Source organism: Pieris napi, chromosome 21 (genome assembly GCF_905475465.1).
Source record: "Pieris napi chromosome 21, ilPieNapi1.2, whole genome shotgun sequence".
Classification (NCBI taxonomy): Eukaryota; Metazoa; Arthropoda; class Insecta; order Lepidoptera; family Pieridae; genus Pieris; species Pieris napi.
The window spans coordinates 1,552,657-1,580,397 of NC_062254.1; the positions used below are offsets into that span (position 1 = coordinate 1,552,657).

At 33.8% G+C, this 27,741-nt stretch overlaps 3 protein-coding genes across 6 annotated transcripts in view; 1 reads left to right on the forward strand and 2 right to left on the reverse strand.

The window, feature by feature from the left end:
* The window catches only part of LOC125060313, a 140,708-nt gene that overhangs the window by 52,226 nt on the left and 60,741 nt on the right, over nt 1–27,741 (reverse strand). For 2 of the 3 annotated variants that reach the window (XM_047665161.1, XM_047665162.1), the window contains 2 exons: nt 10,056–10,246; nt 6,153–6,282 (listed from right to left, as the gene is read on the reverse strand). In XM_047665161.1, coding sequence (XP_047521117.1) covers nt 6,153–6,282; nt 10,056–10,174 — 249 coding nt within the window. In that variant the 5' untranslated portion in view covers nt 10,175–10,246. The remainder of the gene's footprint in view (nt 1–6,152; nt 6,283–10,055; nt 10,247–27,741) is intronic. The other variant, XM_047665164.1, reaches the window with a different exon arrangement.
* LOC125060314 (putative nuclease HARBI1) lies at nt 1,979–3,845 on the forward strand. Its single transcript, XM_047665165.1, has 2 exons — nt 1,979–2,649; nt 3,029–3,845. The coding sequence occupies exons 1-2, from the start codon at nt 2,347–2,349 to the stop codon at nt 3,809–3,811; spliced, it is 1,086 nt and encodes a 361-aa protein (XP_047521121.1). The 5' UTR covers nt 1,979–2,346; the 3' UTR covers nt 3,812–3,845.
* Nucleotides 3,846–5,771, reverse strand: LOC125060315 (myb/SANT-like DNA-binding domain-containing protein 3). Of its 2 annotated transcripts, none has more exons than XR_007118827.1 (3): nt 4,899–5,771; nt 4,469–4,701; nt 3,846–4,254 (listed from the first exon to the last, which is right to left on the reverse strand). XR_007118827.1 is itself a non-coding variant. In XM_047665166.1 (3 exons), exons 1-3 carry the CDS (start codon nt 5,076–5,078, stop codon nt 3,860–3,862), a joined length of 786 nt encoding a protein of 261 aa, XP_047521122.1. In that variant the 5' UTR covers nt 5,079–5,771; the 3' UTR covers nt 3,846–3,859. The 2 variants fall into 2 exon arrangements, 1 of the variants encoding a protein (XP_047521122.1); XM_047665166.1 differs by having other exon boundaries at nt 4,469–4,679.

Below are 27,741 nucleotides of genomic sequence, written 5' to 3' on the forward strand. Positions count from 1 at the left end.
ACTATGTGCGCATTAAACACTGGAAAAAATCGTAAAAAGGAAAAAAAGGAAACCCTCGTGCCTTTGACTGTTTTTTTGTTACTTGCCGATTTAACAAAACTTAGATCAATAATGTCATATAAATTATTATTATTATGAATTATAAAAATAACGACCATTATTAATTTAGTTTTGTATTTACTTATGTTTAGAAATAAATAAATATAATATATTTTAATCTGTTGTCTAAACCCATTGTTACAAATTGTATGTCTGCGAGTGTATTTCCCATTTTATACATTTCATATATTTGTTTGTTACGATTGTTTTGTTCTCACGCTGAATTGTCTATTAGCACTTTTTAAATTGGTTCTAAAATGCTACTTAAACATGTGATTTATGCCTCGTTTAAATTCCGTTTCAAATTAATTTCTATATCGCTACTTATGGCAGACATGATTTTTCATCCGAAATCCGAGTTTAATTAACAACATAAAAAATTTACGAATATGTTACGCGCGTTTTTACTTTGACAGAAACTTTTTTTTTATTTGCGCGTATATTGTTTTGACAGCCAGTAACGTTTTCATTAAATGGTCAACCTCTTTGGTGAATTCAATATTTACTAACAATATCCACATTCCAAATTTAAAACTTTCAATACCTTTAAATCCCAAGATTTAAAAGGACTAAATTAATAAAATAATTGCACTTAACAATTACAGTAGGGGCCTCATAGCCTAGCGGTCTTATTAAGTGGCAGCTAGGTGAGGGGTACCGGGTTCGATTCCCGGTTCGAGGGCAAGATTTAATTTAATTTAAATTTGTTCTCGGCCTTTGGGAGGGTTGTGCGGTACCGGGCGAGTGCTTAAACCATACATGGAGGATACGGTCGAATTTTCTAAGGCAAGCACGAATTATAAAAAATCTTATACTTGACGCTGGCTAAAAGAAAAAAATAAAGGAAAAAAAAAACCAATTACAGTCATTAGATTTAATATGCGCAGAATCTTTATATACAACCACAGACAGGACATTAAATTATGTATTAATTTACCAATTTAGTGAAGAAAATGTTATTTACATATTTTAATTGTTTTATGTTAATAGACTTGCCTTCTATAATAATAATAATAATAATTTTGTCTTAAGTTTCGCCTGGAAATCCACATTTATAATTTAATGTTATTTTTATAGCTTGTTGGCAACAATATCTGTCTATTTTCTAAATATCTCTCCTTTTCTTATCGTTTTAGCAAAACAGGTTCTTAGAGTTAATTAGATTTTTATGGTTCTTTCGTTGACTTATTATTTTTAAAATATTAACATGGAATTGTATTTGAGTAGAACCGCTTTAGCTGTTTCTTTGTGTGTGTAGTGCCGTGGTCACACTAAGATGCCACTTTATTGCAAATGAATGTATTACTAAAAGTATTGAAAAAATACTGTACTTTTAATTGATTTGACAATTTTGACGATTTCCTATACAGTATGTAACAATTTTAATTGTTGTAAATATATATTTAAAGAGTATGTAGTAGTGGAATATATCATTTATTTCCAACACACAAATATACAGTATTTACAATATTCGTAACGTACATAGTAATAATAAGTAAAAATTGATAAATGGAAAATTTAAAAAAAAAGTGTGTGTGTACAAAGTACACATGTCAGAAGTGAAACTTCAGTGGCATCAATCTTGAAGTGTTGTTCATATTTATACAAATCTAAAAGTTTAGATTTCCGATACTTAGGGTGAGATCTATAGTCCGCACTTGGACTTTGCTCAGACTTACCTTACGAAAAACTTTGCTTAGTGTACACTAAGGTTAAACTATGATTTCGTATTTATAGACATTTTAACGGTTAGATTAAGCTAAGCCCAAGCTAAGACAGCAAATGTCAAAATACAAATTGATGTTTCATTTCATGCAATACTTTGTTTATTATCCTTTAAAAAAGTAAACAATAACAAATATTTAAACATCTAAAACGGTACACATATATCTTCAATTTATTGTTATTTATGTATTTATTTATTTTATTATTGCAATAACTAGAAATTTACGAGTAACCTTTAGAAAATGTATTTAAAGATGGCAATAATTTTGTTACGTAGAACGGATCGCATTGTTTTGGCAACAGCAACAGAGAACTTGTATCAACAATTCAAAAGTTTCAACCGCTTTTTCACTTCTCTGTTTCTGTTTGTTTGAGCATATAAATATTTATTAAAACAACGACTGGCTTTGTGACTTGGACCTGTACCGATCCCGTATACCTACTTAAGACCTACGCTTTCCTGAAGGACTGTGACGTTTTGTGTTTTGGCTTTGATACGAATTTTCAATATCGAAAGTGACAATGGAGAATATAGAGAGAGTTCTAACTTCAATAGAAAACATTGAAACGTTAGGAACTGCAGCCGATATGAATCCCCGTATGCCTAAGCTATATGTTCGGAACGAATACAACCAAAATCCTTTCGAGCTGTACAGTGAGAATGAATTTAAAAGAAGGTACCGTTTTTTTAAACACACGGTACTAAATGTGATCCTGCCACTGATAATTACAAACTTACAACCTTTTAATAACAGAGGATTGCCAATTCTACCGCAATTGCAAATACTTATTGCATTAAGGTTTTATGCAACTGGATGTTTTCAGGTAATATTGTGGTCATAAATATGTATTGTTTTTCGATTTGATATAGACAGTACTTTCAGATTGTCAGTCCAGTGGGCCAGAATGCGTCCCATGCTATTTTTGCTTGTTCTAGGTCACTATCGGACAAATTGTTATTGCCAGTTCACCTTACAGACAGCTATATTGGTATCCTTTGTTTTCTGACGGATCACCTCATTTCTAATTTGATCCTTCAGAGAAATACCAAGCATAGCTCTCCCCATTGCTCGCTTAACCAGTGTCAGTGATGTTTCTTCACCATGCATCATCATTGGCAGGACACACTGGTTGAAGACATTTGTCTTCTGACTTTCAGAAGCATAACATATATGTAACTAATAATTATTCCTTGAAATTACAGATGGTGTGTGGTGATTTGAACAGCATAAGCCAATCTTCAGTGTGCTTAATTGTAAATAAAGTTTCCGCAGAGTTGAGTAAATTACTTCCTAGATTTGTGAATTTTCCAAGAAATATGACCACAGTCAAAAGGAAGTTTGAAGAATTAGGAAAATCTAATACGCACCATGGCCTAAATAATATAATCGGAGCTATTGACTGTACCCACATTAAAATTAATAGACCCAGAGGTATCACCCACTCTGAAGCATACAGGAATAGAAAAGGGTATTTTTCTGTAAATGTGCAAGCTATAATAGGGCCTGATCTCGAAATATTTGATATAGTGACTAGGTGGCCTGGAAGTTCACACGACAGCAGGATATTTAGAAACAGCCAGGCGTATGCAAGACTGGTAAATGGTGAACTAGAAGGAGTTTTAGTAGGTGACAGCGGCTATCCAGCACTGAACTTCATGTTAACACCACTTTTGAATCCACAAACAAGAGCTGACAATAATTATAATTATTCTCAATTGAGAACTAGGAATATTGTTGAAAGGTTTTTCGGAGTGTGGAAAAAGAAATTTCCATGTTTGCAGAGAGGACTACGATCAAAATTGACAAATACCAGCAACATAATTATAGCTTGTGCTGTATTACATAATATAGGTATACAGAGAGGGGATGTTTATGACGATGGTGATCTTACTGATCAAACACCAGAAGTCGAACAACACAGAAACAATGAAAGATCTACTACAGGTCTAGCATTCCGGCAATCTGTGATTGCACAATTTAACTAATTTGGTTTGGTAATAAAGAAAATTAAAACAAAAATTGTTTCATTTTAATCATTTATTTTCAGATTCTTTTTTAAACTGTAAAATTTCTAGTTCTAATTTATATTTATGTCGAAGAAATTCGATTTCTAACTGATTTTTTAGTTTCATGTGTTCCACTTCTATCTCAAATTTTTTTTTGTTGTTGTCTAACTCTTGCCACAGCAATTTTTTTTTAATATCCTCAAATGAAGTTTTATTTTTTCTGATCGCTGATGGTGTAGCTGATAGCTGAGAGGGTTCACTTTTAGTGGTGACCTCAACACTGGTTTCCGTTAACCCAGCTTCATCAGTCCAGTCCTGGCTTGTTCCCGGCTGAATTACAGATTCAAGTGTGGCCTCTATACTGGACACTCTTGCCCTCTTTGGTCTCCAGCTTTCACCGTCGTTGTCATAACCAGTACCAGCTATAAAAGTAAACAGTCAAATAAGTTATCATATAGGTATGTCTTTTATTGGTTAGAATAAGATAACATGCAGGTCAACTAATATACCTGTCCAGAAGTCTGGTAGGGGTGAGAACAGAGTGTTGTCACATACTTTGGGAGAGGCCTATGTTTAGCAGTGGATGTGAGTTGGTTGAAAATGATGAGGAATTATATCTTTGGGAAATGATCTTACCTTCTACTGTAGTTAATGTGTCACAGTCTATTGGCACATCTATTGATGGCATTATTTGTGGCATGACTGCAATCACTTGAGTGTCCATTGGCCCCATTTCAGGCGGTGCTGGTCCTCCTCCTGTCCTCTTCCTTTGGGCTTCAAGGGTTTTGGCATCCCTAGCTTTTGCCTTCATATTTTGCCACATCTTTTTTAATTGTTTAGAATCAGCCTAAAATCGAAAAAAAATTGTACTGAAATATAAAAGTTCATATGACAAACATGAAAATTTTATCAAACCAAAATTTACCACCAAGGTTACATTAGCATTGCTTTGGCTTTGGCTCATTCTATCCTTGTACCTAACTATACTCTAGTTATATATCTATCTTTGTAATTATCGTACAGCATATTGATATTTATAGATAGTGTATGTTGGTGGATTACTTACAGTATGTGACACGTTAGAGTTATTAAATTCTATTGCTAATTCTTCCCAAGCCTCGTGTTTCTTTTTTTGGGAAACGGCGTCCGTCTTCCTGTTCTCTAGAATGCCAATCTTTGACTGAACCAACTGTACAAGCAGTTGCCTCTCATATTCCGAGTAAGGCTTCTGTTTTTTTTTATCCATTTTTTGTGAGCGAGTCCGGTCCGAGTGAGAATAGCCGTGGTCAGTCGTTTAAGCAGGTACAAAATCCGTTGAGCAAGCAAGGTCGTCAGGTAATAAAAGGTAGAAGATTCAGGTAATCGAAAATAACGGTCAACGGATGTGAAGCGATTAGCGAGAGACGAAGTTGGTTTGCTTATATTATGTAGTTTGAATTTTGTTGTCAACATATGCCAGTGCTGCCAGATGACAGATACGATATCACACCAGTTATTTATAAGATCTCTCAAAAATGGGGTTGAACACTTATATAAATAATGTAAATAAACAACAATAGATACCATAATAATGTGTAATTATTTTATTTCATGCATTTCATAGGTATTTATCAAGATCATTTAAAATTTCTTTGAATTCAAATTCTATTTTTCCCAAAGTCTATGGAACTCTGATACCAAATGGCAACACCGTTCATTAAAAACCGACAAAAATAAAAAGTCCAGTAAAAGATATGATGGTAGAGCAAATTTTAGGCCATTATTTTTGTTAGGCTTATAGTCAAAGTTTTTGGTAAGTCGTCGATTTCGTGGACTTGAGATTAAGCTAAGCCAACACTAGGGAGGGATTCGCAGTTTGCTCTATAAATACCGACTGTGTCTTAGCTCGATAGTTAAGTCAGAGTAAAGTCCAAGTGCGGACTATAGATCTCACCCTTAGAGGGACGGAAAAAGGACGATATGTTAGGAATTTAATGAATTTAATTGTCATTAAAATATTAAGTGTCGAATAATAATGTGACGGTAAATTTTTTTCCAAAGCCGATAAAGAAGTTTGACTTCAAAACGGAACATGGCGCGTAACCAAAAAACGTGACGCGTAACGAAAAAATGTTACACTAAATTTTTTTCCAACCCCGATAAAGAAGTTTCACTTCAAAAAGTTTGGTCCCTGTGGCAGGGTTTAATGCTGGCTTTCCTCGCTGTATTGCGATACTTATTCGTTGAGCGAGGAATACCAGCTCTGGGGTCACCGGTACTCTACCATTTGCCTACATAACTCTATTATTTATGTTTAGATTATCGGAATGAAATAACTTACCTTGCACGTGAACAGTGCGTTCTGCCAAGTAGCTTTGTTTTCACTGAAGAAATAGCAGCTATGACCCAATCTGATGAACATTGGCGGGCAGACATACGACATTCTTGTGGAATTCTTGCCTTCAACACCTGAAATTATATACACGATTAATTAAGAGCACTCATTTGAATTAAAAACAACAAATACCTTTATAATTTGTTGTGTTTCTCCGAGGGAGTCGGTACGGAATAAGTTTAAGGAATTAAATATTATGACACTATCTGGTCAATATATTCTTGAAGCCTTGTTGTATGTCCAAAAAAATATAAACGATTTTAAAACAAATGGTGACTTTCACCAGTATAATACGCGAAATAGAACTAATTTGAGTGTACGACCAAACAGGCTCCAAAAGATAAACCACTCCTTATATGGAAATTGTATTCGTTTTTACAACAAACTCCCGAGCGAAATTAGAGTATTATCACTAAATAAATTCAAAGCCCTCGTTAAACGGAAACTAATCAACAAAGCTTTTTATAAAATATATATATATATATATATATTTGAGGACTACTTAGAAAGAGAGTGGCGGAAAGTTTCTTGCCAGTTCTTCTTACCCGCTCTACGCCCTTGACTTGCGAACTGGTAGTAAATGTAAATTTACGATTAATTTAACTTGACGATTCAAAAGTGTACTTGGTTACCCACTTGAATAAAGATATTTTGAGTTTGAGTTTGAGTTTGAATTACAATGGTTGTCTCAAATTAAAAACAAAATACAATATAAATCCCTCGCTACAGAAAACAAAACGTTTGTGACCAGTGAAACCAATTAAAGCTTTTATGTCTGTGTATTATAAATAATCATCAACAGCCATGTATTTGGTCCATTTCTGGACATAGGCCTCCTCCATTTTCCATGTACCACTGGCCTCTTTGTATCTACTAGAGCCATCCACGATGTCGTCAGTCCATCTAGTCGGTGGTCGGCTGCCCGGTATTTTATCTTCATTAGAGGAGCATACGGGTCCATCGGTGTGGTGTGTGTATCATATCTTTCACGTATATGAAACTACTGTGCGTGAAAAAACATCGCACTTCAAATTACTGAAATTGTTTTTTAAGATTTTTCATATATACAATCCTCTTCTTTCCTCATCTACGTGCGATAAGTTTGTAGGCAAACTTAGTGGGCGGGTGTCAACGACCTGCCAATTCTAATTTCAAATATTTGAATAAAGAATAGACTGTTGCCTAATTCTTTGTTAATTTAGGGCGTCTACAAGAACTTAATAGGCGTACAACGTTAAGTTAGTTAGGAAGCCAGGTTGGGCGAGTTCCACACGAGTGTTCTTATTTCAAATTTTTTGAGTAAAGATTTTCATCTTCCCTCTGTTTATAGAGGGTCTATGTTCTAAATAGTATGAGGATTACAAGATTGATAAAAAACTCTCTAATTAACATGTTTGAGCTTTCACACTTAAAAAACAATAAATATTTTAAAATTATAACTAATTTATATGCGACCAGTTTCCTAGTTTTATAAATATTGCTAAACTGCTATCAAAATTGGCATTAAATTATGTTTATTGTTTTATTATTAGAAATAGGTGCGGAATATTTTAAATAGATTCTCCGGTCAAGGCTAAACTATCAATTGACATTTCTATGTTATACCATTCACGTGTATATAAAGAATGTGATCCATCAGAAGCGGATATCAGCGGATTTGCTAGCGTAGTAACAATTTGATATTTTTCTGCGAGAATCTAAACGGGCCATTGTCAGCTATTTAAATTACGAATTGGGGTAGACACACAGTATCATAACCAAATGAATTTTTGTGCCATGCCCATAGCATTTCTATAATTCTTAGGCCTCCCGTATATAACATACATATTATTTTATATTAAAAACTTAACTGTTCACTTAAGAGACTTAAATGATAGGTTTTAGGAAGAAATCACTAGGAAATTGTTAACGAAATACAGTAAGTTTTCAGAATATATAATGAAAAACGTCGAGTCCATTTTCGAATTTCCCCCTTATGGGGCGTGAACCTCACGTTGGGAAACACTGCATTAGAGTGTAAGGTGATTCCCGTAGATCAAAGCGCATTCAATTTTGACATACGAATGTCATACAGTTCAAAATATATATTAGTAACTAGCTGATCCGGCAAAGGTCGTTTTGCCATGTATTATTTATAGTAAAAAATAGGGGTTGATCGTAGAGGGGTGAAAATTAGGGGTTGTATGTATTTTTTAATGTTGTATCATAAAAAAATAAAAACAAAAAAAATATATAAAAATTAAAAAAAATAATTTAGGGGTGGACTACCCCTAATATTTAGGGGGATGAAAAATAGATGTTGGCCGATTCTCATAGATACCGGATAAGCACAAAAAATTTCATCAAAATCGGTCAAGCCGTTTCGGAGGAGTATGGCAACGAAAACTGTGACACGAGAATTTTATATATTAGATATTACTTTTAGAACTTTACCGCGGTTACATTATCTTGTTAAAGTCATAAGGAGCTTAAAAAAAATAGTGCAGATTCAATAGGAAGCTAAAGTTTCTATAAAAGGACTATTTATCGGGCACTTAAGTTTTAAGTTATATGTTATAGCATGGGATGAAGACTTGCCTTTATACAGATACGATAACCTATGATAATTTATTTTATTATGATTCTTCTATGACAATCGCTAAGCTACTAAGTGTTCGGAGGTTTTTTTAGACGGAAATAAATTATTGATTAAAGGATGAATTTTGTAAAATATTTTTGCTATATTTCTTTTGAAATAAAATATTGTAACGACGTTTATTGGTATATTAAGTTTCTTTTCAAACTCAAAATATCTTTATTCATGTAGGTAAACAAGTACACTTATGAACGCCAAAAAAAAAGTTAATTAATTGTAAGTCAAGGGCGTAGAGCGGGCAAGAAACTTTCCGCCACTCTTTTTAATCGCTAAGTTTTGAGTCATACAAATTTTTCGAACTGGAGCAAACTTTTATTTTTCGTTAAGCAGTGTTGGCCTTGTGGCTTAAGCGTTCGAGTCCCATCCCTGATTTCGTAGGTTTGATCCCCGGATACACCAATGGACTTCCTTTCTACGTGCGCATTTAAAATTCGCTCGAACGGTAATGGAAATCATCGTGAGGAAACCGGCTTGCCTAAGATTCAAAAAGTCCACTGGTGTTAGCAGACGGCTGATCACCTACTTGTCTATTAAATTGATAAATGATCATGAAACAGATACATAAATCTGATGTCCAGACCTAAAAAGGTTGTAGTTGTAGGCCACTGATTTATTTTATATTTATGTAATACTAGCCGTTTCGCGCTCGCTTTGCTGGACGAATTAAAATAAATTTTATGTTTCATTATTTTTTTTTTTTCATATTTTTATTATTCTTCTTTTTAACTTCCCGCTAAGAAAATTGAAATATTTCGAAAATCGAGTTTTTAACAGATGTTGACGTTTAGAGGTTCTAGGAAGCCTCCCCGAATGTTTCCGCGGTGAAGTCCGTATGGATAAATTTTCATAAAAGTAAAACAGCAATAAAAAAATGAAGGAACGTTGGAATTTAATAAATAAATAGCCATAAACCATCTAGGTGCAAAAAATTTCGCATCGAATGGTGGTAGTTTCATGTCGATACGATCAGTGGTTTAGGCGTGATTGAGCCTCAAACGAAGACCATTTTCATTATATATATATAGATTTTAGGTTAATTATGTATTTGGTTTCTAGACATTTGAAATAAATTAAGTCTTATGAACGTAACATAAAGTCAGCCATTTGGCAATCATTTTGTATTGGATGTGCACAAATGCATGTCAAGAAAAATATTTTATGATAATTTCCAAAAAATTCGGCTATTTTTAGGAAATTAGTATACTAATGTATACTTACATTGTGAGCAAAAAACTATGAATACAATCGCCGTCAGGGCCAAAACTTTTCCTCTCGTTTCCAAAGCTTCCATTTTGATATATTTAGTCTTTTTGCACACACTTAAAACATCCATAAACACACCAGATTAACTGGATTAAGCCATTACGAAAACACTTAAACACAAACACTGGTTACTCCACGGCACCTGAAACAAGAAAAAGAAGTTGAGAAATTGATTTTGATTGTGTCATATAATCTGCGACTGATATATGTTCAGTTTACATTTATTTAGTTATTATATTTTAAGGTAAGTTATTGTTTTTTGTTACAGATTTTGTTTTTTTATCTAACTGATTTAAATAACTATGACATATTTAATTTAAAAAAATATCAAACCGTGACAGGACTTAACGCTAGTAATCCTATATTTACATTCGTCTTAGAAAAACACTTTTTTAACGGATTTGAAGTTATGTTTTATTATAAAATTACAATTATTTTACATAATTTTAAATTTAACTGACGTTTCGCGTGCTTTACAGCGTGCGTGGTCACGGTGACTGAAGACAAAAGATGTTGAATTTTATTAATAATTATTTTATTTTCGCCGATTGTTTCAACAACAATTCGCGTAAATAGAAGACACCGTGAGCCATTTCTGCCAAAACCCTCTTTTTCTTCATCTTTTAATCGATACCAACTCCGGGGAAATAAATACAAATAACACAACTTTCTCTAAAGCTGTGATACTTTTTGATATTCAACACCTTTTGTCTTGAGTCACCGTGACCACTCACGCTGTAAAGCACGCGAAACGTCGGTTAAATTTAAAATTATGTAAAATAATTATAAATCTATAATAAAACATAACTTCAAATCCTTTAAATAAGTGTTTTTCTATGTCTAAAAGTTATGTCAATAAAAGACAATGTCTTGTTTTAAAAAACATAAAACAAAATTGGTTGCTTGATCGTCATTTGTTATGTTAAAAAAAATTCTGATGTAAGAAGTCTTCCGAGTCTCATATATTTATTTTTATGTCAAACGCACAGTTTCTTGCTATTTTTTACATAACAGAAAGAAGGGAGAAATGTGCTCTTTGTTAAATAATAACTATATGGAATTATGCTTGAATAAATAAATTATTATTATTGGATTTCAAACGCACGATCTTAGGGATGAGAAAGCATAGCACCACACTCTTTTGTGTCTAAATAGTTTTGAAAGGGAACTTTTCCCATTGATCAAGAATGTGACCTTTTGTTTAGACCATCCAAATTTTATTGCGTCGATATAATTGTACGCTACAGGCAAGAAACTTGCCTCGTGTAAATGGCGCTTAAATCACTACATATATTTGTAACACACATATATTTTCTTGACCCAAGTGTAGCGTTTGAAAAAAAAATATTTATCGCAAAATGAATTGGTTTAACTATTCAGAATAGACTAAAATAAAATAATTTCTTGTTGAAATTTTTGAAAGCGACAATAAATGATACAAAGTATTTAGGTTATAGAAAGTCTAGCCATGAGGAGAAATCTAGATTTTAGACGTAAACACCTTGACTTAAACACTAGTCACTTAAATTTATATTCACATTTAAATTGGTCATTGTTGTATCTACTCTATGTTAACATGTATATTTTTGTTGGAGGGAAATATTTTTGTGGGAGGGAAACGAGCAGGCAGTACTTAAAGTAAGGCGTTTGCCGTCCTAAGCCGTAACGGTTAATTTTTCAGAATTTATTTTAAAGGATTTTGTGGAATTGCTTTGTCTAACTCTGCATAAATTGTAAGGTTCTCATTGCTTTATTACGGTCTTATTAATAATATAAATAATGTTTTATCATAGGTATATTTCGAGAGAAGTTTTAGCCTAGTCCTTTAGCGTGTGACTCTCATACCTAAGGTCGTTGGTACGATCCCCGGCTGTGCACCAATGGACTTTCTATCGATGTGCGCATTTAAGATTCGTTCGAACGGCGAAGGAAAACATCGTGAGGAACACCGGCTTGGCTTAAACACAAAAAGTCGACGGAGTGGCAGGCACAGGAGTCTGATCACCTACTTGAATAGCCAATATTAGATTTAATCTGAGGCCTAGGCCTAAAAAGGTTGTAGAGCCTCTGGTATATTTGTCGATTTTTTTTATTTCCTGAGCGATGTAGATATAGATTTTCTACCCTTAGTTCTTTTAAAAGTAAGAGCATGTATGAACCTATAGAAATGTCTAGAATTTAATCGTACAAACTAAGAATTGTCTGTCACAGACATCAGTCTAGCCAGTGTCTTTGAACCTGACGTTGGCGGCCGTGACGAATTCGCTAATGTTTTACGAGAATTATGGCAAAACAATTTAGTTCCACTTTTATATTGTTTTTACGATAAGGTGGCGTATTAAAAATCACCTGTTATTGAGCAATAATGAATTTGATACGGGTTTTGAAAAACTTCTCATTTTCTTGTAAGATTCTTTATTTATTTATTTAATTATAAGTAATGTTACAGCTATCATACATAGTATTATAAAACACTTAGACAGTACAGAAAGCCAAAACAATTCTTAATATTTAAAATGACATAGTCCAAATACAAAAGATTGCTTGCCGCTGAAATGAAAAAAGCAATTAATGTAATTTTATGATTATCTAATTACATTAATTGCTTATTTAATAAGGACCTAGGTTCCTTTAAGAAAAGAGCGTAACAGTTCTTAAAAGGCAACGCACTTGCGAGCCTTCGGGTGTCCGGTGAGCCTCCTGCCCATTTGCCCACTGTTTTATATAATAAAAAACATAAGTTATATTTATAATAGATTCGCGTGTATCATTGTTTCGTTTGTTGAGCTTAAAGCTCGTTAACTCCCCTGTTCTATATAAACATGTCTAATTTTTTTGGAGACCAAAAAAATAGGAGGTTTGCAAGTATGTCGCCGGCCTTTAAGTACGCTGTTCTCCTAAGCCGTAACAATATTCGATATGATTAAAAGTACCAAAATAAATATCTATTTAATTATTTATTATAAGAATATTTCTTGATGATAATTCATTCAAAATCCCTCAGCTAATGATAGATCATGAAGCTAATAATATCTGATCTAATGATAGACACATCTGGAATGCGAGACCGCAGGCCACGCGCGACTGACCAAGTTCGACGGCTTTTGAGCTTCTTGTTTTGTTTTAAACCAATGAACTTCAATGTTATTTAATTCATTAATAATAATTAACTAGTTAATTCATTATGATAATGCATTACAGTGTAAGATTTGGGATTCTTTTAAGTAAAAAGTACCTGTCCCGATATTTTTTATAAGAGTTAATTCCATATCAAAGTTAATATTCTTTTTTGTTTTTTTCAACTACAATTTTGACTTTTTTGATGTTATACTTCTTTTGGCGTGTTAGGAAAAAATGATAAGAGTAAATTTTACCGATGCACGCACAACGTAACAAAAAACGGACACCCGCACACCGTCACAAAAAACCGACACCCTGAACATCTGTTCAAAAGTCGGTAAAACAGTCTGGGCCGCTAGTTGGCGCTTGCTCTGTTTTATTAACAAGTTGCATTGTCTGTCATGGCGTAGTGTTTTTCAAAGTCGTGTTTATTTAAACCAAAATAATGATTTCTATACGAGAAAACCTGTTCCAATGTGATAAAAAACATAGCGTTTATTGTTATATATCATGATTAGTACATATTATATCGTTTCGATTGGAAGTGACCATTAAAATGGACAAGAAAAATGCAATTCGAAGAGGGAAACGTCCCTCTAAAGTGCTCGAAGAAAATTATTACTTCTAACGCGTCTAAATATTAATCCATTGGCATGCCATCTCATCTTTGTCTCAGATGCATCTGTTAGTTTGATAACTTTTTACTATATGTCCCGACACATGTCAATTTTTGGGTTCAAGACATGTGTTTCCGCATGATGCCTTCATCGGATGAGGAAGTAGAAATTGCACACATGTAACGAAAACTCTACCAAGTCGAGTCAAATATCACGAAAAAAAAATTCTGATTGAACAAAAAAGTATTCTATTGTTAAATTTTTATTACACTTATAATTAAACTCTCAGCAATATTGATTACTAGTCTTAAGGTCTTGGGGGAGGGAGTTGAATAAAATCTCACGACATCTCACCAGGGACAGAAAATTAAAAAAAAACACCTCACGCACATTCATTCATCGGTAATATTTTGATTGTTTAAGGTTGCCAGGTCATACCATTCTAGAATATTAGTCTTCTTAGAATATTAGTCTGAAGATGTGCGTTAGAAAAATAATTCGGTCTATTTAAACTTAATAAAAGTACTTTTTATTTATTAACACTTCGTTACCTTAAAGATAACACAACAGGTTATTTAATAGGCAACGGCCGGCCTTCTCACTAACAAGCAATTTCTTCTAAGCAACCCTAGTATGAAAAATAAAAAAATAAACACCTACAGAGGTGTGTGGTGGTGAAAGTACAAGAAGTGATTTATGTAAATTTTTAATAAAATATAAGAGATGGAAAAAGTCCCCTGAATTTGGGAGTAGATCAAGAAAAAAAAGAATAAAGATTCTATTAATAGTATTAATTTAGTACTACATATTGTATATGTTTTACAAAGCAATACCATAGTAAGAACAAAATGGGTATGATTAGATGCAGATGTTTCGCTGCTCTCGCTATCTAAGGCACTTGAAACACCTCTATTACCGTGATTTAGGTACCTGTCTAGATATGTAATTCAAAATTTATTCATATAAGGACCGTACCAAGCAACTAATTAAACGTTTTGCTTTTCTTAGCACAACATTCCAATATTTACATAATAGAGAAGTCATTTGTTTATGGATAGCTTTTAAATGATTGTCTATGGTCATTCAATTTGCATATACTAATATTGTACCATATGTGCGGGCGAATAATAATAGGTAGAATTTATTATAATTTCTCATAAAACCCTAACTCGGAGATCGTCAGGAATTATCAAAAAAGTATTAATAAAACGGACAGAAAATATGTCTTATTCGGAACTTAATTTTATGTTATGACATACTGTTTATCTATCATTGCGAGGGCTACACGCTATAGGAAGTACTAGTGAATTTGCAAACAATGCTTTCATCATAATCATAGCTACGTTAATACGACCGCATGGCATTCAATAATGACACGATATCAATCTATTTTCTATACAAGCGATCTTGTGATCTAAAATAGTCAAACAGTGATGTGTGTGTACTCAGCACAGCTTCCTAATTACGATAACGCATATTAACTATAACATATAATTCCCGTTTATATCCATTACGGTAATTGTTGGTTGCCGCCATAAATCACAAAAATCCACTTTCTACAAATTAATTTAATTAAAATAAAACTTATAAATTAATTACAAAGCGTGGTAAGGATGTTCCTTTAGTTATTTGCGTATATTTCTTTATTTATTAAGTTATTATAACTATGACTATTCTAAGTGACTTAGCTAAAGTGTCCAACATTATGCCGAGTTTGCACAATTTGATACCTGCGGAACCACTGGCACTTAGGGCTTCAAATAAATTATCATTATTTACATAAAAGTTAATAATAATAATGGTATCACTTACATAAAAAAAATATTAACAACACTTTATTTACATCACAATAACACAAAACAGGAGAAAAATGAAAACAAAGCATGTCAATGGGCGGTCTTACTTCTAAAAGCAACGTGAATAATATATTTTTTTTTAATAATACAACACTGAACTACATATAAACTTCACTGAACTATTTATCGGTATAATATTCTCAATTGTTTCTTAAATGTAAATTTGGTCTGATTTTATTATAGTGATAACAATCGGCACACCTCACTTCTGTCCTTCTCTACTGTGAAGATTTATATAATAATATAGAATAAAGGCTATTTTTATTTTATTATTTTTATTATTTTATTTATAGTATCAAAGTTCTGATTGAACTCAAAGTAAGATTAAAGTCATGAGTTAGCTAGCTAAGATGATTATAAATAAATGATCAATGAGTGGTTAGAATGTATTGATTTCACGAGTTCGTAAACCTTAGTTTTATTTCTGGATGGCTCACTGATTAGTTCGTGGTTAAGTTCATATTACTATAATTAAATTATGATTCTATTTGGTTTGAATTATGAACGAGACGTCATAGGATCCCGGAGTTAAGAAGGAAGAAAAGAGAAGAAGATCAGCTCGTGAAAGAGAATGGCAACAACAAGGGGACATGTCGGAGGACACGGGCCTGATGAACTGGATGTGATGATGTAACTAGTGTCACTATTAGAAATAAAAATAAAGTTAATATTTATGTTATCGCTTAGATCTGTTGGTAAGTGATCTAAGTGAAGTGATAAGATTATATTATATGATAATCTTATCAGTATGAAGATGATATTATTATTATTATAAACGGAATCCAAGTCTAGTTAATGATATTTTAGGGGGAATATTTAATTCCTTCCAACAGTCGTTTTTTTCGCATTTATCTCAAGAAGTTCTATTAAAATTTCTATTACACGTGTAAACGAAATATTTATCTATTACTAGATAAACCTGTGAACTTCGTATCACTTAAATATAGATATTATATGTAAAATTGTATTAAGTTTTGAAACATCTGTGTCATAACATTTTTTTTAAACAGACCAAAGAGATCGGACCTTCTATGCTATGAAATACAAATTTCTGAAGGCAACAAATATATAACAACTTTTTTTCCAAAAATATATCAAATATCTCTATCTAATATATAACATTCTCGTGTCACAATGTTCGTTCCCATACTCCTCCGAAATGGCTCGGCCCATTCTTATGAATTTTTTTATGCATATTGAGTAAATCTCTACTATCAGCATACTATCTATATTTCAAACCCCTAAAAAATGTTTAATTTCATTTTTTAGACTATTTTTTTTTGTTTTGTTTTTTTATGATACAACATACAAAAATACATACAACCCTTAAGTGTCACCCCTCTACGATCAACTCCTATTTGTTATTATAGTAGATATATATTTTTATTGAACTAAAAAATGTTTCCTAGAAATAATATACATGGCAAAACGACGTTTGCCGGGTCAGCTAGGTATTATATAGATAAATGTATTTTCTTCTAATACAAAAACAACGTAATTAAGAACACGTTAATAAGCAATAACCATTTCCTCTGACCCAAAATAAAGATTCATATGAAACCCTTGAAGGTCGGCAAATATCCGTCGAACGTCAACGATATAAAATTACGACCTTTACACAAACAATCTATTTTAAAATGCAATAAACCAAAGGCAAATGTTTCATTATGTTTTCATAAGAAAACCTACGCTGTGTGTAATTAAAGATTGCGTCAGTCGATTCGATGCCTAGTATGTAAAGGCCGATTTACATTATCTTAGTGTTTAGGAGAGTGCTTTAGGATAGTACTTTAGTTGAAACATGTAAACGCTACTTGCTTTAGTACGGTTCTACTTGACTTTCAACTTGAATCAAAATAGAATCGCTTTTTATTTTTGTTTCAAGCGATACCCCTCCCGCGCCCGCGCAACCCCCGAGATCTTCCCTCGTTGTGTGTAAACACGTAATTTAGTAAAATCTTTAGGAGAGTGCACAAGTGCCGTGAAACGCGTGCGTGTTTTTTGATTTTTAAAGATGGCTAAATGGTCGGAACATACAACTATCAAATTTGTGGCTGAATATGTTGTTCACGAATGTTTGTGGAACGTTAAAAACAATTTATACAAAAACTAACAGGCTAGGCATTCGGCATACACTGCCTTAAAAGAAGCTATTTTATTTATTATTCATATTTAGTTTATTTATTTCGAATTAAATCTCGTCTTCTATTTGTTCCATAACTACAGTTAGTATTTTGCGTAGAATAGAGCGTATTTGCCGACGTCGTTGCGCGTTCATTGTGGCGCTGTAATGATACTCTACTGGAAGAAATGTAAACGTTCACTCGCAACCCACTAAAGCACTAAAGAACTTGCCTTTCAAGTTGTACTAAAATACTCTCCTAAACACTAAGATAATGTAAATCGGCCCTAAGATATGTATCGGGAATCAAACAGAAAATAAATTTGATAGGATACTGTTTGTCCCGAACCTCGACAACTACCACTATTTAAGCCTCGATTTGTTTAAGCTATCGCGTAATTTGCTTCAAAGTAGTATTAAGCATATCCATAGCGCTAAATCACCTGCATCATGAGCACTCCCCACATATACACCCTCACTTTCGCACAATCATACACAGCCAAATTTATTATTACTTATTTAAATGTATTTAATAATTTTTGTTGATTTTTCCTTTCGTAAATGTTTGAACCCTTTTTGTGTTATGTATTCCATCTTTGGCTATATCTTTAGTATAATTGTTTTTGTTATATTATATAATTTATGCTAGCTGTAGGAATACGAAATAAATAACGAAAATAAATCTAGAGGCTGTTTAGCACTAACAAAAACTTCGCAGACATAAGCTATGACTCGTATCAACTAGTATTAGTTATGACTTTGAATCTGAGAGTCAGACTAAGCGCTAAAAGTGGCGTACGGTAACAACGTATTGAACATATTTTTTTAAATGATGTAGAAATGCGCTTACGCAGGTCCTCGCCATGGATGTCAAGCTTGACGCTGGTACTGTGGGGCTGGGTAAAACACCACAACCCTTGACACGCCCTTGAGATGGGCCTTCGGGTTTCGGCTGGCATTCTACCCAAGGACCCGGGCTACGTATTGAATACGACTCAAGGGCTAACTCCGACTCTAGAGCCGGTTGCAGACCGAAAACTAAGCTATGCCAAGGCTAAACTAAGCTATGCCAAGCAAGCTAGGCTAAGCTAAGCTAGAAATAAATAGCGTGCACACCAACAGCTAAGCCAAAGCTCAGTCACTGTGGCGAAGGATGTGCAAAGGGTGTGCGGGGTAGCGGGAGGGGCTTAGCTTAGCTCGTGCAGCTGCGCATCGGCATACACAACTAACTTAGCTTCGCATATTTTAGTTAGCTCACATAGCTTAGTTCGCATAGTTTGCGGTCTGCAGACAAGTATGGAAAACTGCGTCAGCTATGCGAGATAAGCTAAACTAACTTAGCTTAGCTCTTGGCCTGCAACCCGTATAGATCTTATCTTTAGCGCTAGGTATGACTTCTGTATGTCAAATAATAATGACATACGGCCAAAATTAATAATGTATCCTCAATCTATGATTATAACCAATCTTGGACTGATTCATATCTAAAGACCGATCTCCAATCTGCATGCCAATAAACATTTCTGCTATCCGATTGTTTATTTGACAAAAGATTGACAGCAATCTTTTGCGTGATCCTTGCCTCTCGACCGCGTTTCGTTCAATGCAATATGTTGTGTTCAAGCATACCAAAAGTTTGCTGTTTTTGGAACGAAATAAAATAAGTAAGACTTAGGGTCTGTTTCACAATGTATGGATAAAGTAGTAAATAGCTATGCAACGTTTTGTTTGTTACAAAATTCTAAGGAAAAACATAGAACCAAGTAAAGTTACAAAATTCTATAGAAAAACATAGAACCTTAACCTTTTTGTTGGTCATTTAATATTACTTGTAATGAAACGGGCTGTCATTGTCATATGGTATTTTTGTTTGTTAGGTTATTGAGTATTTTAGTACATATTATTACAAATATAAATTTTCTCTAAGTAGTTTGTGTATGTTGTTTTTGTGATTCGAGGTTGGTTCTTTAACTTAAAAAAATGTCTACGCAAAAACGTGAAAGAAGCGTCAATTTCAGCCGGGAAGAAGTTGACCTTCTAACTTCGCTTGTTGCTGACCATAAAAATATATTAGAAAATAAAAATAGTGAGTCAGTCACCTGGCAGGAGAAAGAGCAGTGCTGGAAGACGCTGGAGGCGCTGTTTAATAGCACAAGTGGGGTATAGCAACTTTCGCAGTGCTAAAGCTTAAAGAGGGCTACAAGAAAAAAGTCTGCCTTGATACATGCTGAAACATATCGTACGGAGGTGGCCCTAGTGCTGCTACTCGTCTTACCTCCTATCGAGGAAAAAGTCAAAGACATGATATTGTTGTCTGTCGAAGGAAATGAAAGTCAATTGAAAGGAAGAGCATCTAAATAAGAGAAAGCAATGGGCATTTGAAGAGGAAGAAAGAGAGCATAAAAGAGAATTATGGGCCATAGAAAAAAATATATTGTTAAATAAATTAGAAAAATAATAGATTTTGTGCCTGGAGCGAGGATGTATTTTTATTTAAATAAAAGCATTGAATTTTTATTTAATTTATCTCAAAAATGTTGTAATTTATAAAATATTATAGTAATAAAGCAAAATAATCACTTATAAGATTACTTCGCATACTTGCATTTCCCACGTTGTCAATTGCGCTTTGATCAATATCATCAGCTGGTTCATCTACTTGTTGCAGTAGTTCAAAATGTTCATCTCGCAAATCAATAGCAATATTGTGCAACACTGCACATGCCACTATCACGGCTTGTACACGAGATACTTGAAGCAAAACCTTTTTTGGCAAACCGATTTTGGGGAACCGATTTTTTCCAAACACCATATTATGTCCTTTCCACCACATTTCTGCTTCGTATTTGAGATTCGTTATAAAGATGTTCTGCTGTAGTCTTGAGGTTTTGAAGTGGAGTTAGTAGGTAGTATCTATAGTAACAAATATTTTTGGTTGTAGCTAATATTTTAAAAAAAATTACAAAAGTTGATGAAAAGATGAAACCTGCAAGAAGTCATATATGATAGACATCACTTTGTGTAAAAGTGTCTCCAAAGCTTCTTTTGTTAACTGAAACTGAACCGAACTGCTTCTTTTGTGAATTCGGCGTCATTCAGGCTCTGGATATAATTAATTCTTGTCTTCTTATGTCTTCGCACAGAAGTACGTTGTCTTTTTCCAGCTTCAGAATTACTATCCCAATCGGATAATTGCATTTAAACTTCCAAATCACTATCACTAGAACTGGAAGATGACGAAGATGAATAAATTTTCCCAATGAATATTAAGTTAGGTCGCAATCCCAAACCCAAATCATACGAGTTTCACCGATAGCAATCCGAGATTGATTTGGCCGTTCGAAGCAACTGTCAAAATGGACAGATAGGTTGTTGGCATGAGTAAACATTCATTTTCATACCGAGGGCAATCTTCAATCTCTTATCCGCCCTCTGAACGATTGGTTGAATAATTAGATTGGTATCTCAGTCCATGTATTGAATATTGGCATGCTTTTCTTTAGAAATGGATTGAATTGTCAGTCTATGACAGCTAAAATTGGATTGAGATTGCGTATTGGTTTTGGCCGATAGTCATAGTTGGCGCTAAGGGTAAAGACTTGAACATATCTGTTTCCAAATATGACGGTAAACGAAATTCTTATTATGACGATAAAGTTACGTCAGTGTCCTTCAGAAATCACATGAAAAGCAGACTTTAATCGAATTTATTTTATGTTTCCGTTGAGACCACAAAATACGTTCATTCAAGAAACGGGTATTGCGTAAGCAGCAACTCTTGATCGTATTGGCTCTAATAATAATACATGGTTTATTTGCAAGAAAGCGATGGAATAAATTCACTAGGTAGGTATGCCTACTATCAGTTTAAAGTGTGTAGTGTAAGTACATATGATTGAGATTTAGGGGAGAGTGTATCCGTACAAGAAACGTCAATTTATAAACCTACTAGCAGACTCGGCCAAGCGTTGCTGTGGCTAAGATTTTTGTTATATTACATAGTAGTAAACTTTTCAAGGGAGAACACCAGTCATGGGGACAACCATGCTTTTTTGGTGGTTATGCCATTAAATTGTAGCTTATGTGAAACGTTGGTACTTTCAACACAGCGCCATCTGTTAGAATTGTAACTATCAAATAATTAACAAATAATTTGCAATAAAATAATATTGCGGGTATAAATTGAGATGCAAGCTATCCTATCTTTTAAGTTAGATCAAACCGCACACTGGCAAAGTTGATTGAAATCGGTTCAGTAGTTTAGGAGTCCATAGCGGACAAACAACGTGACACGTAATTTATTAATATTAAGATTCAGTTAACCGCTCAAAAATTAAAAACTTATTTAAGTATTTCCGTTGTTAAAATCATTTATTAACCTAACACATGAATGTGAAAATGCAGCCAAGCGTAATATTGCGATACGTACTTAACTCATAATAAGATTTAAAATAAAAATTCTCGAATTCAAAGTAAGGTTAGGGACGCAAGCTAGTACAACTTATTAAGAGATATCAGCGAGAATTTATCGGACTTACTTTAAAAACTTTCTTTAATAAGCTTTGCAGAACGAGCTTTTATGTGTACCTGCAAATGAATTATGAATCATTCATTCATGTGCTTGATCAGAAAAACGATTTCCTGTATTGTATTATCATAGTTTTTCATCGGACGACATTACGATTGACAATGTTGTCAGACATGTTTGAAAACAGATGCTTTAATTACTATTTCTTTTGCTTGGTTTATTTATTTCGTAATCCTACAGCATATGAATTATATATAAGTAACTATAATAAATGTATAGCCAAATATGGAATACATATACTAAAAGGTTCAAACGTTCAAGTATAACGTAACGATTTTTGGGGGTCATTTTGTAAAACGTTACGATGCGGGGCGGGGATTGAATTACACGTTATTGTTAATATTATTTTCGACTTACACCACATAATAGTAACTGAAGAGTCACTAGGTGGTCACGAAACGTTTTACTATACTTGGGTACAGTACTGTACTTGGGTACTGATAAACGTTACGGCGAGTTACATGGGGAGGGGGGGTCAATGATCTCCAAAAATTGCGTTACGTAATACTTGAACGCTCCCTAAGTAATACCTAATTGGGCAGTGATGTGTGAAGGTGTGACTGTGAAGATATGTACGTAAAAAATCTGGCAGGTACTGCTGTGCAAGGATTGCAGATTTCTGTCTTATTATTTTTTTCTTATTAGGCAAGTAGGTCACCGTCTGTGCCTGACTGATTTTTGGATGGTGAACCAAAAATACAGGCGTTGAAGGCACGACCTCAGAATTAACAACGCCCTTAAACCACTACAACTGTGGAACCAGCTGCCCACCGATGTATTTCCGAACTAATTCGACTTGGTCTCCTTCGAGAAACGAGCGTACCACTTCTTAAAAGGCCGCACTTGCGATCCCTCTGACAATGTAAGTGTCTTTTGTTTGTTTGCCCCCTTTTATATAAAAACTAGCTGACCCGGCAAACGTTGTTTTTCCATGTATATTATTTCTAGGAAACATTTTTTTAGTTCAATATAAATAGCTATCTACTATAATAAAAAATAGGGGTGATGGTAGAGGGGTGATTAAGGGTTATATGTATTTTTGTATGCTGTATCATAAAAAAATAAAATCAAAAATTTGACTTAAAAATTCAAAATAAAAATTTAGGGGACCACTCTTAACATTTAGGGGGAAGAAAAATAGATGTTGTCCGATTCACAGACTTACAGAATATGGATAAAAAATTTCATAAGAATCGGTTGAGCCGTTTCGGAGGAGTATGACACGAGAATTTTATATATTAGATAAACTGTTTTTAATTTTAATTTGTTTGTATAAGATAAACAGCACTTATTTGTAAATTAATACAACAATTGAAACAAAATCAGTAGTACAAAAATAACGTACGGCAAAGATAACTAATAACTATAGACTAAAACCATAAACAAACAATCCACAGATATGATATTTCAATTAATCGTTATTCGATAATGAAATAAACCGTTCATTTTAATTAGGTTAAAGCCGTTCACTGAGATATATGACGCCAGACTGTCTAAGACAGTCGCACAACGGCCCCTTTGATCTTAGGAATGCATTCATCATTCTGCTTCGACTATATTTTCTGAATTTTTAATCGACTCTAAAAAAACGCAGGTTATCAGTGTGACCTGTATGTGATATTACTATCGAACTTGGAAACAGATAAGGGAGCGTTCAAGTATTACGTCACGCAATTTTTGAGATTATTGACCCCCCCCCCATGTAACGCGCCGTAACGTTTTTCTGTACCCAAGTAAAGTAAAACGTTTCGTGACCCTTTATAAGTGACTCTTTATACCTAAACGTTTTCGTTACCAATATGTGGTGTAAAGTTCTGGAAAGTCGCCAATAATATTAACAATAACGAGTAATTCCCCGCCCCGCATCGTAACGTTTTACAAAAGGACACAAACTTCAAGCTTTTATACGTGTTAATTATCATTTTTATCATTACTCATCTACGAGCCAAGGCTGTACATTTTGCTCACTTAGGCTTTCTTATAGTTTATTAGTTTTAAAAGCACGGCGATAACCTAAATCGTGTAAGTTACGCCCCTAGAGTATAGCCAGTCGTAGGCACTCTCTTCAACTGTTACTTTGCATTCATTCCTTACATTTGACATTTTATTATTTCACTTATATTCTATTGTTGTACGCTAGTGGTTAATATAGAGTACAACTAAAATCACATATTATTTAAAGCACCCCGATGATCCAGGAACCGTACCATACATATATCGATCAAAATCAGTCTCTAACGAAAGTATACTTATAAGAGCCGATAATATAACGTTTAGATAGGTGTAGTAGCACGTTTATACAAAATCGCAGTTTAAATATATATATATGTATGTATATCTATATATAGTAAGGGATATGTATAGTATAATCTAGGTTCTAGGAGGTATTAATTTGACTATTCTAGTAGTTATTTTAGTGTTAACACGTAGTATATCCTTGACGTGCACTGTTTAAGAAAATCTGCGCAGGATCTTGTCAATTCGACGATTCGATTAGGTATTCAAGAATAGATCCACCATCTGTGGACCAATCTAGCAGCAGTATGCACCTTCAGTGATTGAAGAGGCACCGGAAGAAGGGGTCGTCAAGGAATAGCTTATTAAAATGACAATACTTTACATGGAGTTAGCGCCATGCATTGCATTTGCAAAATTATTCATAAGCTCGAAGTAATTTAAATATTTTTCATATTAATTTTCTTAGCAATAAATTAGTGTTGGACCACCTGCACGTTCTTTAAACATTTAAAAGAGAACATTAATTCCATTGCATAAGGTACATTTTCTAATGCAGCTTGCATTACGAATATGACCTTGAACTAATTTCGTGACCTTTGGGATATTTGTATTTTAAATAAAGGTATCGTTTTACGTATTGAATCATCATTTGTTTTTGGCGAGCGTAGAAATGAATCTACTTGACTGTGATAAGACAGGCAAACAATTTGTATGTAACAGATGGTTATTTATATTGCCCTGATATTGATATTTGAATTAAGGTATATTTAAAAAAAAATTGACTCATGAGATAAGAACGTAAGGCCGGTAACGCACTTGCGAGCTTTCTAGAAATGTGAGTGTCCATGTTATTTATATTGCCCTGATATTGATATTTGCAGAATTAAGGTGGATTTTTTAAAAATTGACTCATGAGGTAAGAACGTAAGGCCGATAACGCACTTGCGAGCTATCTAGAAATGTAAGTGTCCATGGGCGGTGGTATCACTTCACAACAGGTGAGCCTTATGCCCATAAGATCTTCCCGTCGATACACAATCTTCTACTAGGATAATAAGTAAAGTAAATTACTGTTGCCGCTGGTTGGTCTCTAGGCGTGAGTTCTGATTGCAGACTTTGATAGCTCTTGTCGCTCGACGAACTAGTGGAGCGGGTCCTGACTGGCAGTAGGAACAGTCAGCGATCAACTATTTATATATGCATCTCCTTAGTTTACACGGAATGTATATCAATTGTACATCCCACGAGAATGTAAGTGCGTGCTCCTATTTCACCATGCCTCCTGCTGATAGAGGACAAATTTTTGTTTTTATTATGATTAATTAACTATTGAAAACTTTCGATGTCATGTGGAACATGATGTAGGTAATGGTGGAAGCTCCTTACAAACATTGTGTAAAACAAAAAACTTGGCGATTAAAAACATTGGCGGAGTTTATTGCCAGTTCTTCTCGTCCGTTCTACGCCCTTGATTTGAGAACTGGCAGTAAATGTAAAATTAGAAGCATTTAAAATATATTTCTTTTTTGGCTTTTATAAGTGCACATTGTGTAACCTATATGAATAAATGATTTAGACTTGAATTTTGAGAGGGAAAATATGTGATAGTCGTATCCTCGCCGTTGGTGGGACTGCCATATGCGTTAATGTTGGTAATTATATTTTTATTCTAGTGCAGGTCATTGTTATGTATTAGCTTCCATTATATTCTCCATGTTATATACATTGCCTGGTCAACTAATATATAGCATTCATTAAACACGAGTCCCGCTAGTTTATAGTTACATTCACCGTTTTGCATTTAGAATTTTAGCATTTTACGAGCTATTTAACATTAAACCCTATTTAATTAGCGATAAAGTTTAAAATAAATAAGCATAGTAGATGCAGCCTTTTATGGGTTATTTGTATATCGTAATAAATAGTAGCGAGCTTTATAATGCTTCCGACCACAGCTTTGCGATTTCGTATTGCAAGACGACCGTATTTCAGTTAATTTATATAGATACACTAGCAGACCGGCCAAGCGTAGCTGTGGCTAAGGTTTTTGTTATATTACATAGTAGTAACCAATTCAAGGGAAACGGTAGGAGAACACCAGTCATGGGGACCACCATGCTTTATTGGTGGTTTTGCCATTAAATTGTAGCTTATGTGAAACGTTGGTACTTTCAACACAGCGCCATCTGTTAGAATTGTGACTATTAAATAATAAAGAAATATTTTGCAATAAAATAATATTGCAGGTATAAATTGAGATGTAAGCTATCCTATCTTTAAAGTTAGATCAAACTGCACACGGTGTGCAAATTTGATTGATATCGGTTCGGTAGTTTCCATAGCGGACAAACAACGTGACACGTAATTTATATATATTAAGATATATTGAAACCTTTCTCAAAAATCATACTATTGAATAAAACCGAACAAGAATCAACTACTGTACTGTACGCGATAAACTCATAATTTGAAGAAGAAAGTACTGTTCCATCAAGACAATGCACCGTGTCAGACATCAATCATAACAATGATAAAATTCCATGAATTGGGCTTCGAAAACCCCCACATACACCGTATTCTCCAGATTTGGCCCCAGCGACTTATTTTTACTGTTCTCAGATTTCAAGATAATGCTCGTTTGAAATTTTGCACTGATGAAGGGGTAATCGCCGAAACTGAAGCTTATTTTGATGTTAGTGACAAATCGTACTTTAAAATGATATCGAAAAATTGTATGACCGCCATAATCGTTGTATCGCTCTTGAAGGCTATTGAATAATCAAATCAAATTCTTTAATAAAAGTTATAATACATAGGCAGACACGGCCGGTGAACTCATTTTATAATGTAAATATGTAGAATAATTTTGATTAATTATTATATATAATGTAACTTAAACTTGGGGCAGGGCGACATTACAGCGTCAATACTGTAAGAAAAGCAAAGTGACACTAGCCGTAATTTTTAGATTTAAGATATTCGCGTCATACATACAGACATACTTTAACGTACCCGCATTTTATAAGTAAATGTCAGTTATGTCAAATTGAATAAATAAGATGGTTATTATTAACATATTCGTAAAATTAAGGAACG

What these genes read in the sequence shown, in the direction of transcription:
- LOC125060314 (XM_047665165.1), top strand. Translation starts at nt 2,347, where the DNA reads ATGGAGAATATAGAGAGAGTTCTAACTTCAATAGAAAACATTGAAACG. An exon ending in ATGCAACTGGATGTTTTCAG is followed by an intron (nt 2,650 to 3,028) that starts GTAATATTGTGG and finishes TTGAAATTACAG; the next exon opens with ATGGTGTGTGGTGATTTGAA.
- LOC125060315 (XM_047665166.1), bottom strand. Translation starts at nt 5,078, where the DNA reads ATGGATAAAAAAAAACAGAAGCCTTACTCGGAATATGAGAGGCAACTG. An exon ending in ACTCTAACGTGTCACATACT is followed by an intron (nt 4,680 to 4,898) that starts GTAAGTAATCCA and finishes TTTCGATTTTAG; the next exon opens with GCTGATTCTAAACAATTAAA. An exon ending in CACATTAACTACAGTAGAAG is followed by an intron (nt 4,255 to 4,468) that starts GTAAGATCATTT and finishes TTACTTTTATAG; the next exon opens with CTGGTACTGGTTATGACAAC.